This window comes from Pseudonaja textilis, chromosome 1 (genome assembly GCF_049901715.1).
Source record: "Pseudonaja textilis isolate UNSWEBS1 chromosome 1, rPseTex1.2, whole genome shotgun sequence".
Taxonomy (NCBI): domain Eukaryota; kingdom Metazoa; phylum Chordata; class Lepidosauria; order Squamata; family Elapidae; genus Pseudonaja; species Pseudonaja textilis.
In genome coordinates, this window is record NC_141990.1 from 48,056,592 (window position 1) to 48,070,042 (window position 13,451).

The following is a 13,451-nucleotide window of genomic DNA, read 5'->3' on the forward strand; positions in this document are numbered from 1 at the left end:
ATAATGGCAAGGTAAATACAGATTATAGAATGTCTTATATATCAGGGCTTTTTTCATATTTGCTGGTTCATTTATTATTCATTTCAGTTCAAATCACAGTCCACTGGACAATAGGATGGAAGATCTTTAATAACTTTCAATGCTAATTTAATTCTACTTAAATACACATAGTCTACTGAATGCCACATGCTTTTCAGCATGATTTTATGTGTAAATCAAGATAATATGCTTTCAGGTCATTAAATAAAAGGAAGCATGAACTAAAACCTATTTAATCAATGAGGTATTGCTTTTAAAGTACCACAAGGTCATAAAAAAGATCATTTCAAAGCAATACATTTCCTAACTGTAATCAACAACAAATGATGAAAGAAACTACATTATATGATAATTCTCAGAATAAACTGGCATAACCATACGATTACATTACCTTGGATACTCTACCTTTTCCTTTGGTTTCCACTATTTTGTGGCTCATTAAATTAAAAAAATATATTCTACTCCACTACTATGATACAGTGATACTATACTTCAGACAGCTTTCTTGATACAAATAAACCACTGAAAACAGTACAAACTGAACTTAATTATTACACAATGCTTTGTTTTTCTTTTGTGCACAAAAGAATTTCACATATATCGATTACAACCCTATATATTAAAATAGTACTACTGTCTCAAGGATATTATATCTTGTCTCAAGCTCTATTATAGTATACTAGCTCGATACCTGTGCTTTGCTATGAAACTATGTGATGAGCTTAGTTTTGGGGGAGGAAAATAAGGAGAAAAAAAAATCTGCCTCTGCCTACCAGCATCCATCAGTATTCATCTGGCTAGCATCCTGTCAGTGTGTGAGAGAGCTGACAGCTGTTTGGAAAATGAAACTGTATTTGCTGTGTAAGCAAGAAGGAGACAGCAAGGAACCTGGGGTGGCTTAACTCAACTATTTTGTACTAAAGCTGCTTGGTGCTGTAAAACTAAAACTGAAACTCCTCTCCTCTGCTAGTGTTTTGCATTTGGAATATTTCATTTCAGGTGGAGAGGGGGAGTAGAAGTCCTTAGCATCAGAGTGTGTTAATAATAATATATGAAATACTTATACTCTGATGGTCATTTCAAAAAATCCTTTTTTAGTGAGCACCTAAAAGCCAAGAGGAACATACATGCCAAATTTCAAGTTTGTAGGCTTTATAGTTCTGGAGATTTTGTCATGATGTGTGAGTGGTATTTTATATATTTATATATTTAAGGCTAAAAGAATGAATGCAGATTCATCTAATAATGTCATGTATGGAATCACATTTGCAGTTGATTCTCTTTGTTATATGTTTTTATTTTTTATTTTTATTTTTTAAAATTTATTTATTTTGATTTGTCAATCGCTTATAAGATAATAGGTATAAGTGTATACATAGTTATGAATACATGAAATGGGTACATATAAGAAAAATAAAAGACACAATAGGACAAGGATGGTAGGAACATTGGTGCACTTATGCACACCCCCTACAGACCTCTTAGGAAAGGGGTGAGGTCAATAGTAGACAGTCTAAGGTTAAAGTTTTGGGGGTTTGGGGAAGAAATCACAGAGTCAGGTAGAGTATTCCAGACATTGACCACTCTGTTGCTGAAGTCGTATTTCCTGCATTTGGTGAGATTAACCTTGAGTTTGTATCTATTGTGTGCTCTTATGTTGCTATGGTTGAAGCTGAAGTATTCATTGACAGGTAAGTCATTACAATGTATGATTTTATATACCATACTTAGATCAGACCGAAGACGACGTAATTCAAGGTTTTCTAGGTCTAGAATTTCAAGTCTGGTGGCATAAGGTATTCTACAAGTAGAGGAGTGGAGAACACTTCTTGTGAAATATTTCTGGCCTTTCTCAACTGTTCTAATATCAGATACATAACATGGGTTCCAGATTGATGAGCTATATTCGAGTATTGGTCTAGCAAATGTTTTGTATGCTCTAGTTAGTAGTGTGATATTACCAGAGAAAAAGCTACATAGGATTAGGTTAACAACTTTTAATGCCGTTTTGGCTATCTAGTTACAGTGGGCTCTAGCACTTAGATCATTAGAGATGAGTATTCCAAGATCCTTTACAGAGCTTGGATCATCAACAAGATCTTGACTATTCAGCTTGTATTTTATTTTCTGATTTTTTTTGCCAATATGTAAGACAGAGCATTTATTTGTTGAGATTTGAAGTTGCCATTTGTTTGACCATTCTGATACATGGTCAAGATCTATTTGAAGGGTAGCAGTGTTATCTGTGGTACTGAACAGCTTGACATCATCAGCAAAGAGAACGCAGTTGCTCTTAATATGATCACAGACGTCATTTATGTACAGTATGAACAGAGTTGGTCCTAGAACACTGCCTTGGGGGACACCACTATTGACAGGTACAGAATTTTGACCATTTGTTGTCTGTTTGACAGGAATGCTTCTATCTAGTTATGCAGGTGTCCGGAGATACCATAAGATTTTAGTTTTAGGAGTAGTTTGTCATGTACCACTGAATCAAAGGCTTTACACAAGTCTATGTAGATTGCGTCTATTGTTTTGCTCTGATCGAGTTATGTAGTCCATATGTTTTTTGCAGTGTACAGGATAGTTTTTTTCTGAAACCAAATTGTTTATTGGAAAGTAGGTTGTTTGTCTCTAAGTGGAGGATAATGGATTGGTTAATGATTCCATGACTTTACAGGTGACGCAGCATAAGGTGATTGGTCTGTAATTTTCATCTAGGCTAGGATGTCCTTTTGAAGATGGGGATGACCATGGCTTGTGACCATAGGTTAGGCAAGGAGCTTGTCCTGAAAGATTTTTCAAAGATTATGCTTAGAGGTTCTGCTATGGCAGTGGATAGCTTTTTTAAGATATATGTTGTAATGGTCTTCAACAGTATTGCATCCAGTGAATAAAGATTGCCAATCAAGGGATGAGAGATCATTGTCTATAAGATCATAGTTGCCTTTTTTGAAGTTATAATTGGGGATTACATCATTGTGATGATTTTTGTATGGGCGTATGTTGAGACAAAAGTCAATCATATTGTGGTCACTGTTGGAAAAGGGTTCTTTAGTTTGTACTCCGTAAATTACATTCAAACTATTGCAGAAGATGAGATCGAGGCAGTTGTTAAGTCTTGTATTGTTGGTTACTAGTTGTTCCAGTCCCAGATTTGTAACAGCATTGTAGAAGGTTGCACGTATGGGTTCAGTTGTACATTCATTTAAGGTCCAGTTAATATGAGGTAGATTGAAGTCACCAAGAAAGATAAAAGCGTGTGGGCAGGATGCTGCCCTTGTTAGTAGTGAATTTAGCTTGTTTACATGTTCGATGTCATAATCAGGGGCTCTGTAACATAGTAAGAATCGAAATGTGATATTTAAGGATGGTTCACAGATAATGGTCTCAGGAAGAGCAAGCTCCTGGGTAACTTGGATGTTTTTTAGATGTAAGGACTTTTTATAGAAGATAGCAACACCACCTCCTCTACGAATTTCATGATCCGATCGGTAAACATGATAGTCTCTTACTGTGGTAATGGAGTCATGGAGAGATGCATTGAGCCATGTTTCACAGACAAATATGATGTTGAATTTATCCATATTTAGTAAGAGGAGAAATTCAGGTATTTTATTCACAAGGCTTCTTGCATTGAGTAGCTTGCATTTAAGGCCAGCAGTAATTGGAATTGAGGTAGTTAGGGGCGTGTGTGCCTAGTCTTGGGTGATGGTGGATTGGTTGAGATAGGGTGGTGGTTGAAGGTTAAAGCTGAGTTGCGGGTTGTGTGACTTACTTTTGATACAGTCAGCATGGTAGTCAATGTACAGGTCCTTCTCTCCATTGTCTAGATGTTTTTTGAGTTCAGTGCAGAGTACATGGGAGCGGGCACATTGCTGTATGGTTAGGTCAGGGCGAGAACAGAGGTTCATATGGTTGGTATTGCTTTTGGCAAGTGAATTTATTGTATAAATGAATTTACGTTTGCTTGATTCATTTTTGCAAATGACCCTGCAGAAGCGTGGGGCCACAGAGCCATTTCTGTTTTTGAACTCTCGGCCAATGTGGGAAATGTCAAGTATTTCATCAGGGAAGATGCTTGATGCTTGATAATCACTGATGATATTTCAGACAGTTGTGATGTCATCATTGTCATTGATGTCCTCTACACCAAATAAGATGGCGTTTGGACATTTCCATTCATGCTCAACAGCTTCTCTGATGAGGATTGGGATATCATTATTTGTCTGGTTTATGGTTTTTTTTTTGGATTGAGTTGTGGTTGTTGGGTAGAGATGTGGTTTGTAGCTACTGGATGTTCAGGTTTTTGCGTTGTGTGTCTTTTTTTTAAAGGTTGGATACTCTTTCTTTTAAAGCGTCCAGGGATGCTACTATGGTGTCAAGGGATGTTATTTGTGTTTCTATGGTATCAACTCTTTCAAACAGATCCAGTTTGGGTCTGCATGATTTGCAGACATATGGAAACTCATTGGATGATTCTAGGTATTGAATCATTTGCTCGGGTAATCCCAAGCAGTCATGATGAGCGTATTTTTTACATAGAGAACATTTGATGGAATTTTCATTATCCTTTAGAGTTTTATAGCATTTAAGGCATGTGCAGGAGTCTTGTGGTTCATTGGTTCTGAATTACTGTACAATAAAGTAGCATCCATGACTATTTTGGAGAATACTGCATTATATCGGAAGTAAGAAGCAGGTTTCCATGACATATTAATCTATGCTAATCTCTTAGAGTTAACTGTGAAAATTTATTCTAAGCATCAGCACAACTGTTGATGAATGTATAGTTCTGTTTCTCTCTGTTCTACCTCCAGGCTGTTTAGTGTCCTCTAGAGGCAATTGATAGCACAGGTCTACTCCATGTACTTTTGAATAGCAGTCGAAATGATCATCAAGAAAGGGCATATACAATGTGACTGTTTTATTGTACTTACCACCAGCAGGCAGAGCAATTTCTACAGGAACACTGATCACATAACCTTGGCTATTAGAAGCATTCACTTTCACTGTGTAGTTGGAAAATGGAATTAGTCCTCCAATGGACACCCAGACATTTGCTTCTTTGCCAATATGTAAAATTTGTGTGCAATTTAAAATACTGTAATTTCCATTAGCTGAAAGAGAAAGAAGGAAACCGTGAAATCTTCAACTGTTATAACTTGAATATTTCTGAAGATAATAGGTTTATTCTAGTAAAGCCAGGATATTGAGTGAGTTGAAAAATTACATGATTATTGTTTGATGTTTTAGTCACCAAAACCCAATATCAATACTGTTGAGAAGCTTAAGGTAGAAGGAGACCAGGATTTCTCAACTGTGCATCTGTAATTTTAAGAATGTGGTGTGGGTGCTTTCACAAAATAGCTGCCATGGAAGAGAGGGATCACCAGTTAGTCTCCTTAACCCCCCATTTCCTATTGAACTACCCCTTATCTTTCCATTATGCTAATTACTTTTGGGGTTTTCTTTCCAAGCAGTTAATGGAAGCCATCTACATTTCTTTAATTTTTAAGCAAACAAATTCCATTTGGAATTTTGGAAATAAAAGGTGCTGGAGGATGGTGATAGACCACCAATGTAACCATTTGCTATTTCTTCTTTTTTGAACAAATACTCAGGCACAAGTAACATTAGCCTGACACTTTGATCAGGAATAATACATTGGCTTAGAAACTGCAAGAAATAAATATTGGATGGATCAGAGTCTAATTATTTGTGTTCTCCCGTTACTGACTACATTAAAGGGAATGTCTTCCAGATTTGCTAAGGCATTCAGATACCTACAGCATTTCGCTATAAAATCAAAATAAGTCAGGAAATGGGTTATCCCAATTTTTCCTTTCATCCCACCAAGTTAAATGATTGATATCATTGCCATAATTATTATCCTTGCTTAACCAGTTCTTCTTAGTTCTTAGAAGAACTAAGATAGTTGTACATTGCTTTTCTCGAACCTCTTTCATTGTTTTTCTTGAACCTCCTCCAATTTCTCTTGTACATGTGAAAAACTTTCTTGTATTCCATGTTAAAGTATTGAAGAATTCAAACTAGGTTCCATACATGGCATGATAAAAAAAACTTTGAACTCTCTGTTTCTGTTGCTGGTAGCTTTCAGGACTCATAGCTTGAGATATTTAGGTAAAGGTTCCCCTCACACATACATGCTCGTCATTTCTGGCTCAAGGGGGCAATGCTCATCTCTGTTTCAAAGCTGAAGAGCCAGCACTGTCTGAGGACATCTCCATGGTCATGTGGCTGGCATGACTAAATGCTGAAGGCGCACGGAATGCTGTTACCTTCCCACCAAAGTGGTCCCTATGTTCCTACTTGCATTTTTACAAGCTTTCAAATTGCTAGGTTGGCAGAAGCTGGGACAAGTAACAGGAGCTCACTCCGTTATGTGGTGCTAGGGATTCAAACCACCAAACTGCCAACCTTTCTGACCGACAAGCTCAGCATCATAGCCACTGAGCCACCGTGAATAGGCAAGAGGGTTTAAAAATAGGGAAATCAAAGAATTGGGGGAGACTGTTACCAAATGTTGTTCAAAGGATTAACACCCAGATCCTGAAAGAGACTGAGAGAACTGGCTTCTTGAGAAAAGAAGAAAACAATTTCTGGTTGTTTACAGACAAAACAACCGAAAAGACAAAGAGCTTCTCTGTTTAGGGTGGAGATGGGGTATGGGGTCTTGTTTTCATAGTTTTAATGTATTTCTTTCCTGCTTTGTATTTTATAATTTTTCTATTTCTATCTGAAAAACTTGTTCAGCTACTTAATTTTTAACATGAGAAGTTTGACAGTAGAACCAACATTCTAGAGATGGGGCAGAGGTATCTTCTGCTAGAGATTGCTAGATGAGGTGGCTTTTACCTGTAGCTCTTCTCTATCCCATACATTTGCTTGTGCAATCTGGGCATTTCTGTCTGTCTGTCTGTCTGTCTGTCTGTCTGTCTGTCTCTCTCTGTGTTAAATCATGATAAAACAATTAAAATGGCACTTTAAAAATGCACAGGATAAAAGTTACCTATTAACAAAAGAAAAAATAAATAAATAAAAAATAAATAAATTCTGATAGATTTTAAACTGCAACTAGGTATCACCTTTTTTCAGTGCGTGAAAAGCATTGCTTCAGTTGAAGGGTCTATCCTTCCTCTACAAAGTATTTATTTGTTTATTTGTTTGTTTATTTATGATTGTAAGCCTGCCAAAATTATCCTGTGATATGATCAACAATGAATAAATATATGTTGGATGGTCAATAAATCTTATAAATAAATAAAATAACTTGGGGTCATTGTATTTTTCTAACTATCCATTATTAATCTTAGCACAAACAGTAAATCAAATCATTGCTTAATCTACTATTAAGCAACTTTTGTTAAAGTGCAGTGAATGCATGATCCATGTCACTTTGGGATAGCTCTCTGCATGATGTACATACATACCTCTTTGCACATGAATGTGAAGCAAAATACGAAAATGTGCTAAACATCTAAAACTATTACTCATAAGCATAACAGTTTCATCCATTTCTTTCCATAAAATATGTTTTATTTTCCTTTATATTTTCCATGTATAAAACCCATTTCCAGCTACATAACAAATATTCGTTTTTATATTTCAAAATGCTACTGAGAAAAAAAAGCTTCAAGCTAAGCAACACTTTATTCTGTTGCCTCGATAACAACATTAATACACAGTAATTATATAATTAGTTGTAACATTAAGTTCTAGTTATAGCAGCATGATTGCTTGGCAATTATGAGAAGTATATAATTATTCAATAATTATGAGAAGTATGTAATTACATAACGGGTTTATTCAGCTGCCCCCCCCCCAACGAACTTGCATATTTATAATGAGTTTGGTGATGCAGAAGTTCAAATTGCTCGCTAAGTCAAATTTAAACAAAGGAGATGGTGGCAGGTCTCCTAACAAAAATTATAGGCAGAACAAAGGTTCCTCATCCAAGCAGCTTACAGCTCTGGCAACTAAAGTATTAGGGAAATTTCTTTTCCCCTTTAAAAATTCAAGTTCTCACATTACTCATGCTGGAAGTGACACAGTATGCCATTTTGCCACTTTTCACTGCATAAACCTGACTTTCAGTGGGCTGGAAAATGCAGCCACATTGGTTCAGCCTGAAAGAAAGTGTGATACTGATAAGCATTTCATATAAGTGAGCGGTGCATTCATTTTTCCATTTTTCATATGTCTCCTCTTCTACTTGACCCACAATCCTAAATTCTACACATTGGCATCAGGATCATGCTCTTGCCTATAAGGGCAATAATTTAAGATATTGGTAAATTTCAAGTGTTCTTGTTACCTTCCTCCATAATACTTTATACCAAGACAATATAGAGTTTGTTTTATCCTTCCCTTCCTTGTCATATATTTTAATCAACAGAATAAATAGTTCATCAGCTCCATTCAACAAAGACACTTTGAACTAGCCAATGACATCTTCAGGGACCTGACTAATAGGGAGATGACATAATAATATTTATGTTGCTATTTTTAGTCATGCAAGCACTTCAATTCTACAGAATAAAAGACTTTTATTCTTACAGCTTGTTCACAGTGATAATCTCTTGAATGAAGTAGGATGGTGTTTGGTATCTGCCAAGATCCATCTTTACAAAGGAGTTCTGAACATTGAAAAGGAAGAAATGGCTTACCACTTTAGCTAAAAAATTTCTGACGAAATTAGAAAGAGGCATAGGAGCACGATGAGGATTTATTACTTTAAAAAAAGGAAAGCTATCTATGGTCTCTGTGCCAAAAGGTGATCCAGTCTGTCACAAATGTTAAGCATGAAAAAGTTAGGACACGTTATTGATTCTCTTTGATCTTTGTCACTTTTTCTTAATTACAGAATCATTTTAACCCTTCTGAAAACCTTTTGGAAAAAAATTCAGCCCATCAGACTGAGGTTATTCTTTCAAAATGAAGTCCAAGATACCCTTTGGGCTGGCTACTCCCTTTGACAGCCTAGGCCAACCTCCCATTGTGCTCACTAAGATCAGGTTGTGGAAGTAGCACTAATAAACTGACAAGTAAATGCCACTGAGAGCAATCAAGCAAGAAGATGAAGGCAGATTTTCCATTCCTTCTACTGCTTATTACCTGTGTATCAAGCAATTCCTTCTTTCTTTAAAAAAATACTTTTATCTCATAGACTCATAGTTCCTGCTGAGAAGAGGGAGGTGAAAAATAAATGACCTCTTGACTCAAGTATATTTAGGGGCTTGTTCTACACAAAGAGATTCACAAAGGAGATATATTATAGTCCTGAAAAGTCTGCAGGCTATCATATCCCCTGCTGTGTGAGTAAAGGAGGGAAGCACACAAGTCATAGATAGCTATGAAATACTTGTGCCAGGGTTTCTTTTTAAAAGAACTAACACTAATCTGTAGTTTTTAAAAAAATATAATTCCAAGCACAATTTTAGCTGCCTTTTTAGAAAAAGCATGAACTTGCATCGACAGTAATTGGCAGATGGGACTTGGGTGAAAAAGGATCAATAGAGGTTAAATGCAATAAATTAGGAGATTAAAATATTTTACACAGAAAGATGGCACATGAACAACTACTCTATTTAAAGATTAAAAATAGCACAAATGACCAAATAGCTTTGATAGCTTTAAATATAAACATCATTTTAACAGGTAAATTTGTTCTTTTTCATAAATAAAAATCTTGTTTTGGACTGCAGACAGAAGAACAGTTTTGCTTTCATAAGAAATCACCTTACATCGCATAATAATCAAATACTAGGTGGATGATTTCATCAAATTAAAAGAGCACTTCCATTTCCAAATGTGAATATGAGGCAGATTTTTAAAGATGATGAATAGAATTGGAATTTTAAGAAATAACCAATCCTAAATTAGTTGAAGCACAGACATGTGACTGAAAAAGGTCTGCCTTGATCTCTACAACCTACTCTATTTTTGAATCCTGGGTTCAAAAGTAGGCTCCCTTCACGTTAAAGCTTTCCTTTTTTTAGCCATAAACATTGAAAAGGAGACGCTTTTCATCTAGTTTAAGGATTACTGAAAGTTCAGCCTTCCTGAGAAATACTTGAAGAATCACAGTTCATAAATGCCTATCTGATTGTTGCTTTAGATAATCTGGCCCATGTACTGGAGAATTCCATGTCTTACCTTGAAATGCCTCTTTCCAATTTTTTTACACACATATGCCATATTGGCTGTAAAAATATCCATCAGTATATCCAATTGTAAAGTAAGCTGCTACAGGGCTTGCTATATGCTATCAGTGACTAAAGATGGAAGTATAAGGAAATGACTTGGGGAAAAAGCTCCAAGCAGCTGGTTATTTTTATTTTTTTCTTCAGTATCCATGTACCATATGTCTAACATTCTTACAGACTGGTAGGCTAAATTATTTCTGTTCTGGGGCCATCATCCTGTGGGATTCACTAGACTGAAATAACATAAATGGGTATCCTTTTCTATTCTTCTTATAATCATTGTCACAAGAATTTAAATGCCTCATATATTCCTGTAATTTTTCTCTCTGCAGGCTCTACTATTTTGACCTTTTCAATATTCTGTAATTTGACTGGCTGGCCATTTCAGATTCTTTCCTTTTTACAGCCTTATTAACTTATAGGAAAGAGGTGAAATGGGTGACCAGTCAGAATACATAATATTAGAGAGGTCAAGTAGTACAGTAGAGTGCTAAGCGGACAAGCAATGCCACCTATTAGGCATTAGCAGTCCAATTTCCTCTTCTTGTTGCAAAGACTGTTAACAAGAATAAAAGATGACATAGCATCAAGTCATTCATGGCAAAGACAGTAACTGAAAATGAAATAAAAATAAACCAAATCCATCCCTTTCTCTTTTCTGTTCACTAATTGGTCTCATCTGCTCATAAAAGAAATTCTTAAATGGCAGTAGCCATCCAATTAACTGAACTTACACCAATCTCATTCTTCCCATTGGTCTCAACTATCTTAGCTACATGCAACATTGCTAAAGAATATATATGGAAAGACAATTAGAAAATAAATAACACATGTTGCTTTGTTAACTGGGATGGGGAATATAAATCCATATCCATATGACAGTAATGTATTTATTAGGCTACATTGAGGCCATAGTATAAAGTTAGAAATTCTAGTTTTTAAAGAATTATTAATGAGAGAAGGTGGTAGTTAAACAAAAGCAAAAATAAAAACACCCTCCTGGCTGGTTGGCAAGCCATGAATCTGCATTTTGTTAAAGTCATGATTCAACATGGAAGAAGAGCAGAGATATTTTAAATTACACTACTCAAGTTCTCTAATGGTTTTGTTTTTTACCTAATTTGAATCTGCCATCTATTCACCCATTCCATTTAGATGGCAATGAAATGCAAATTATAAGTTTGTTTTGAGCATTTGCTATTTTCAGAGAGGGGGGGGAGGGAGGGAATATTAAGGAAATGGCCTGAAGCTGTTTAGAAACAGGAACATGCCTGTCTTCTGCCATATTCTTTATTGAATAAGAGGTAATGTAACTATGTTATAGAAAACTGTCTACATCTATATCTATCTATAGTTCAAATGTACATTTGTATAGAGACAAGTCTTTACTCGTGTTTTGAATATTTTCCTCATGCAAGATATTTCTTACAAAAATACTCATACTGACGATATCTTCAGCTATTCATTCCAGTTGCTGAAATACTCACAGTGAGGTAATTGGGTTAATCGGTAATATTTTCTTTTTCAGGTTCAACACCTATAGAATAATGACTTGCAGGACCACATGTCCCATGTCTGCAAGTTTAAGGTCTCTGACAGAAATTGTGTGTGCTCAGTTCAGATGAACTGAAGCTGACCAGCTGCTGGCCAACCCTTCTCTTAAGCCTAGCAAAAAGTGGGAAAGTAACTGAAACTGACAGATATAGAAAAAGTGGTATTATCTTTTGCAAATGATACTGTTTTCTTCTTGTTGGAAGCCTAGGGGAAACTTGGTGTCAAGCACTATATTTTAATGGTGTTGAAATAAGTGGGGGAAATGCTTCTTTTATACCAGCCTAGCTAATGATGTTGTAAGTAGTCTGGGAATGAAGTAAAGCAGAGGTGATATTCAGCGGGTTCTGACCAGTTCTGGACAAATTTTGAGTAGTTCAGAAAAGTGGCAAATACCACCCCTGACTGGAGATTTTACAGTATCCTTCCCCGCCACGCCCACAGAACCAGTAGTAAGCAAATTTTAATCCCACCACTGAAGTAAAGGTAACATCTTAGGATAAAGGAGGTAAAGTGTGGTTATCAAGGAATGATTGTACTGTAGTTGTAGTTGCTAAGCAAAACTTACGACTTGACATTGTCAAAGAAGGACATGAGGGGACTTCCATTAATTTCAGAGCAAAATTAATAGCTGTTATCCACTTAAGGTAGAAGTGATGTAATCTTTTGACTTAAAGTTGTTTTGCCAATGCTGATAGTGCAGAATCCCCATATAATGTCTCAAATTATGTGGAGTTATGTTTCTTGCCATACCTGAGAATTTTTGTGAATTTTCTTGAAGTATCTAGGAACATTGTGGTTGTTGAAAGTGGACATTCATTTTAAATAGCATTAATTTTCCTAATTCATTATTGCACAATTATTCATGTATTAACATTTATTGGCTGCCCAACTTCCTCATTTAATGATGAATCCAGACTGACAGCTCTTTCTTCCCATTTATGTTGATATGACCCTACTATTACAGTCCTTTTATTTGTGTGATTTGCATGACATCTTTCAAAACGAACTTTTCTCAGGATAGCTTATAATAGATTAAAACTATAAAAGCCGTCTGACTTTAAATATTTCCAACATGTGAAAAAAACAACCCCTGCTGTCCCAGGGAATTGGATAGTTACTTAGGAATTATGAGCTGTTCCCTTAAGGGAATGCATCATGGTAAATGTAGTTAAAGGTATCCTGGGAAATGTAATCCATATCACATGACCACATCTGTAATCCTGATTGGTCACTAAATTGACCCTCGATGGGTTGGGGAGTTTTTCCTCACTTTGCTTGAACTCACCAACTCATGGCAGCTGCTTTATATTGCTAAGAGATGGGTTAGGAGACAACCATCTTTTACTACAAGGCAGATACACAAAGGATTGGTCATTAAAGAAGAACTTCTTTAATGACCTAAATTGACCCTCGATGGGTTGGGGAGTTTTTCCTCACTTTGCTTGAACTCACTAACTCATGGCAGCTGCTTTATATTGCTAAGAGATGGGTTAGGAGATAACCATCTTTTACTACAAGGCAGATACACAAAGGATTGGTCATTAAAGAAGAACTTCATCACAAATGTGAGTTATGAGGATATCTGATGAGCCAATAAATTACTTTGTTATGGACGTCTTGTTGAGT

At 35.9% G+C, this 13,451-nt stretch overlaps 1 protein-coding gene across 1 annotated transcript in view; it reads right to left on the reverse strand.

The window, feature by feature from the left end:
- USH2A (usherin) overlaps positions 1–13,451 on the reverse strand; it is a 485,796-nt gene that overhangs the window by 193,525 nt on the left and 278,820 nt on the right. Inside the window, exon 38 of the mRNA XM_087933437.1 lies at positions 4,983–5,162. Within this exon, the coding sequence (XP_087789563.1) occupies positions 4,983–5,162 (180 nt within the window). The remainder of the gene's footprint in view (positions 1–4,982; positions 5,163–13,451) is intronic.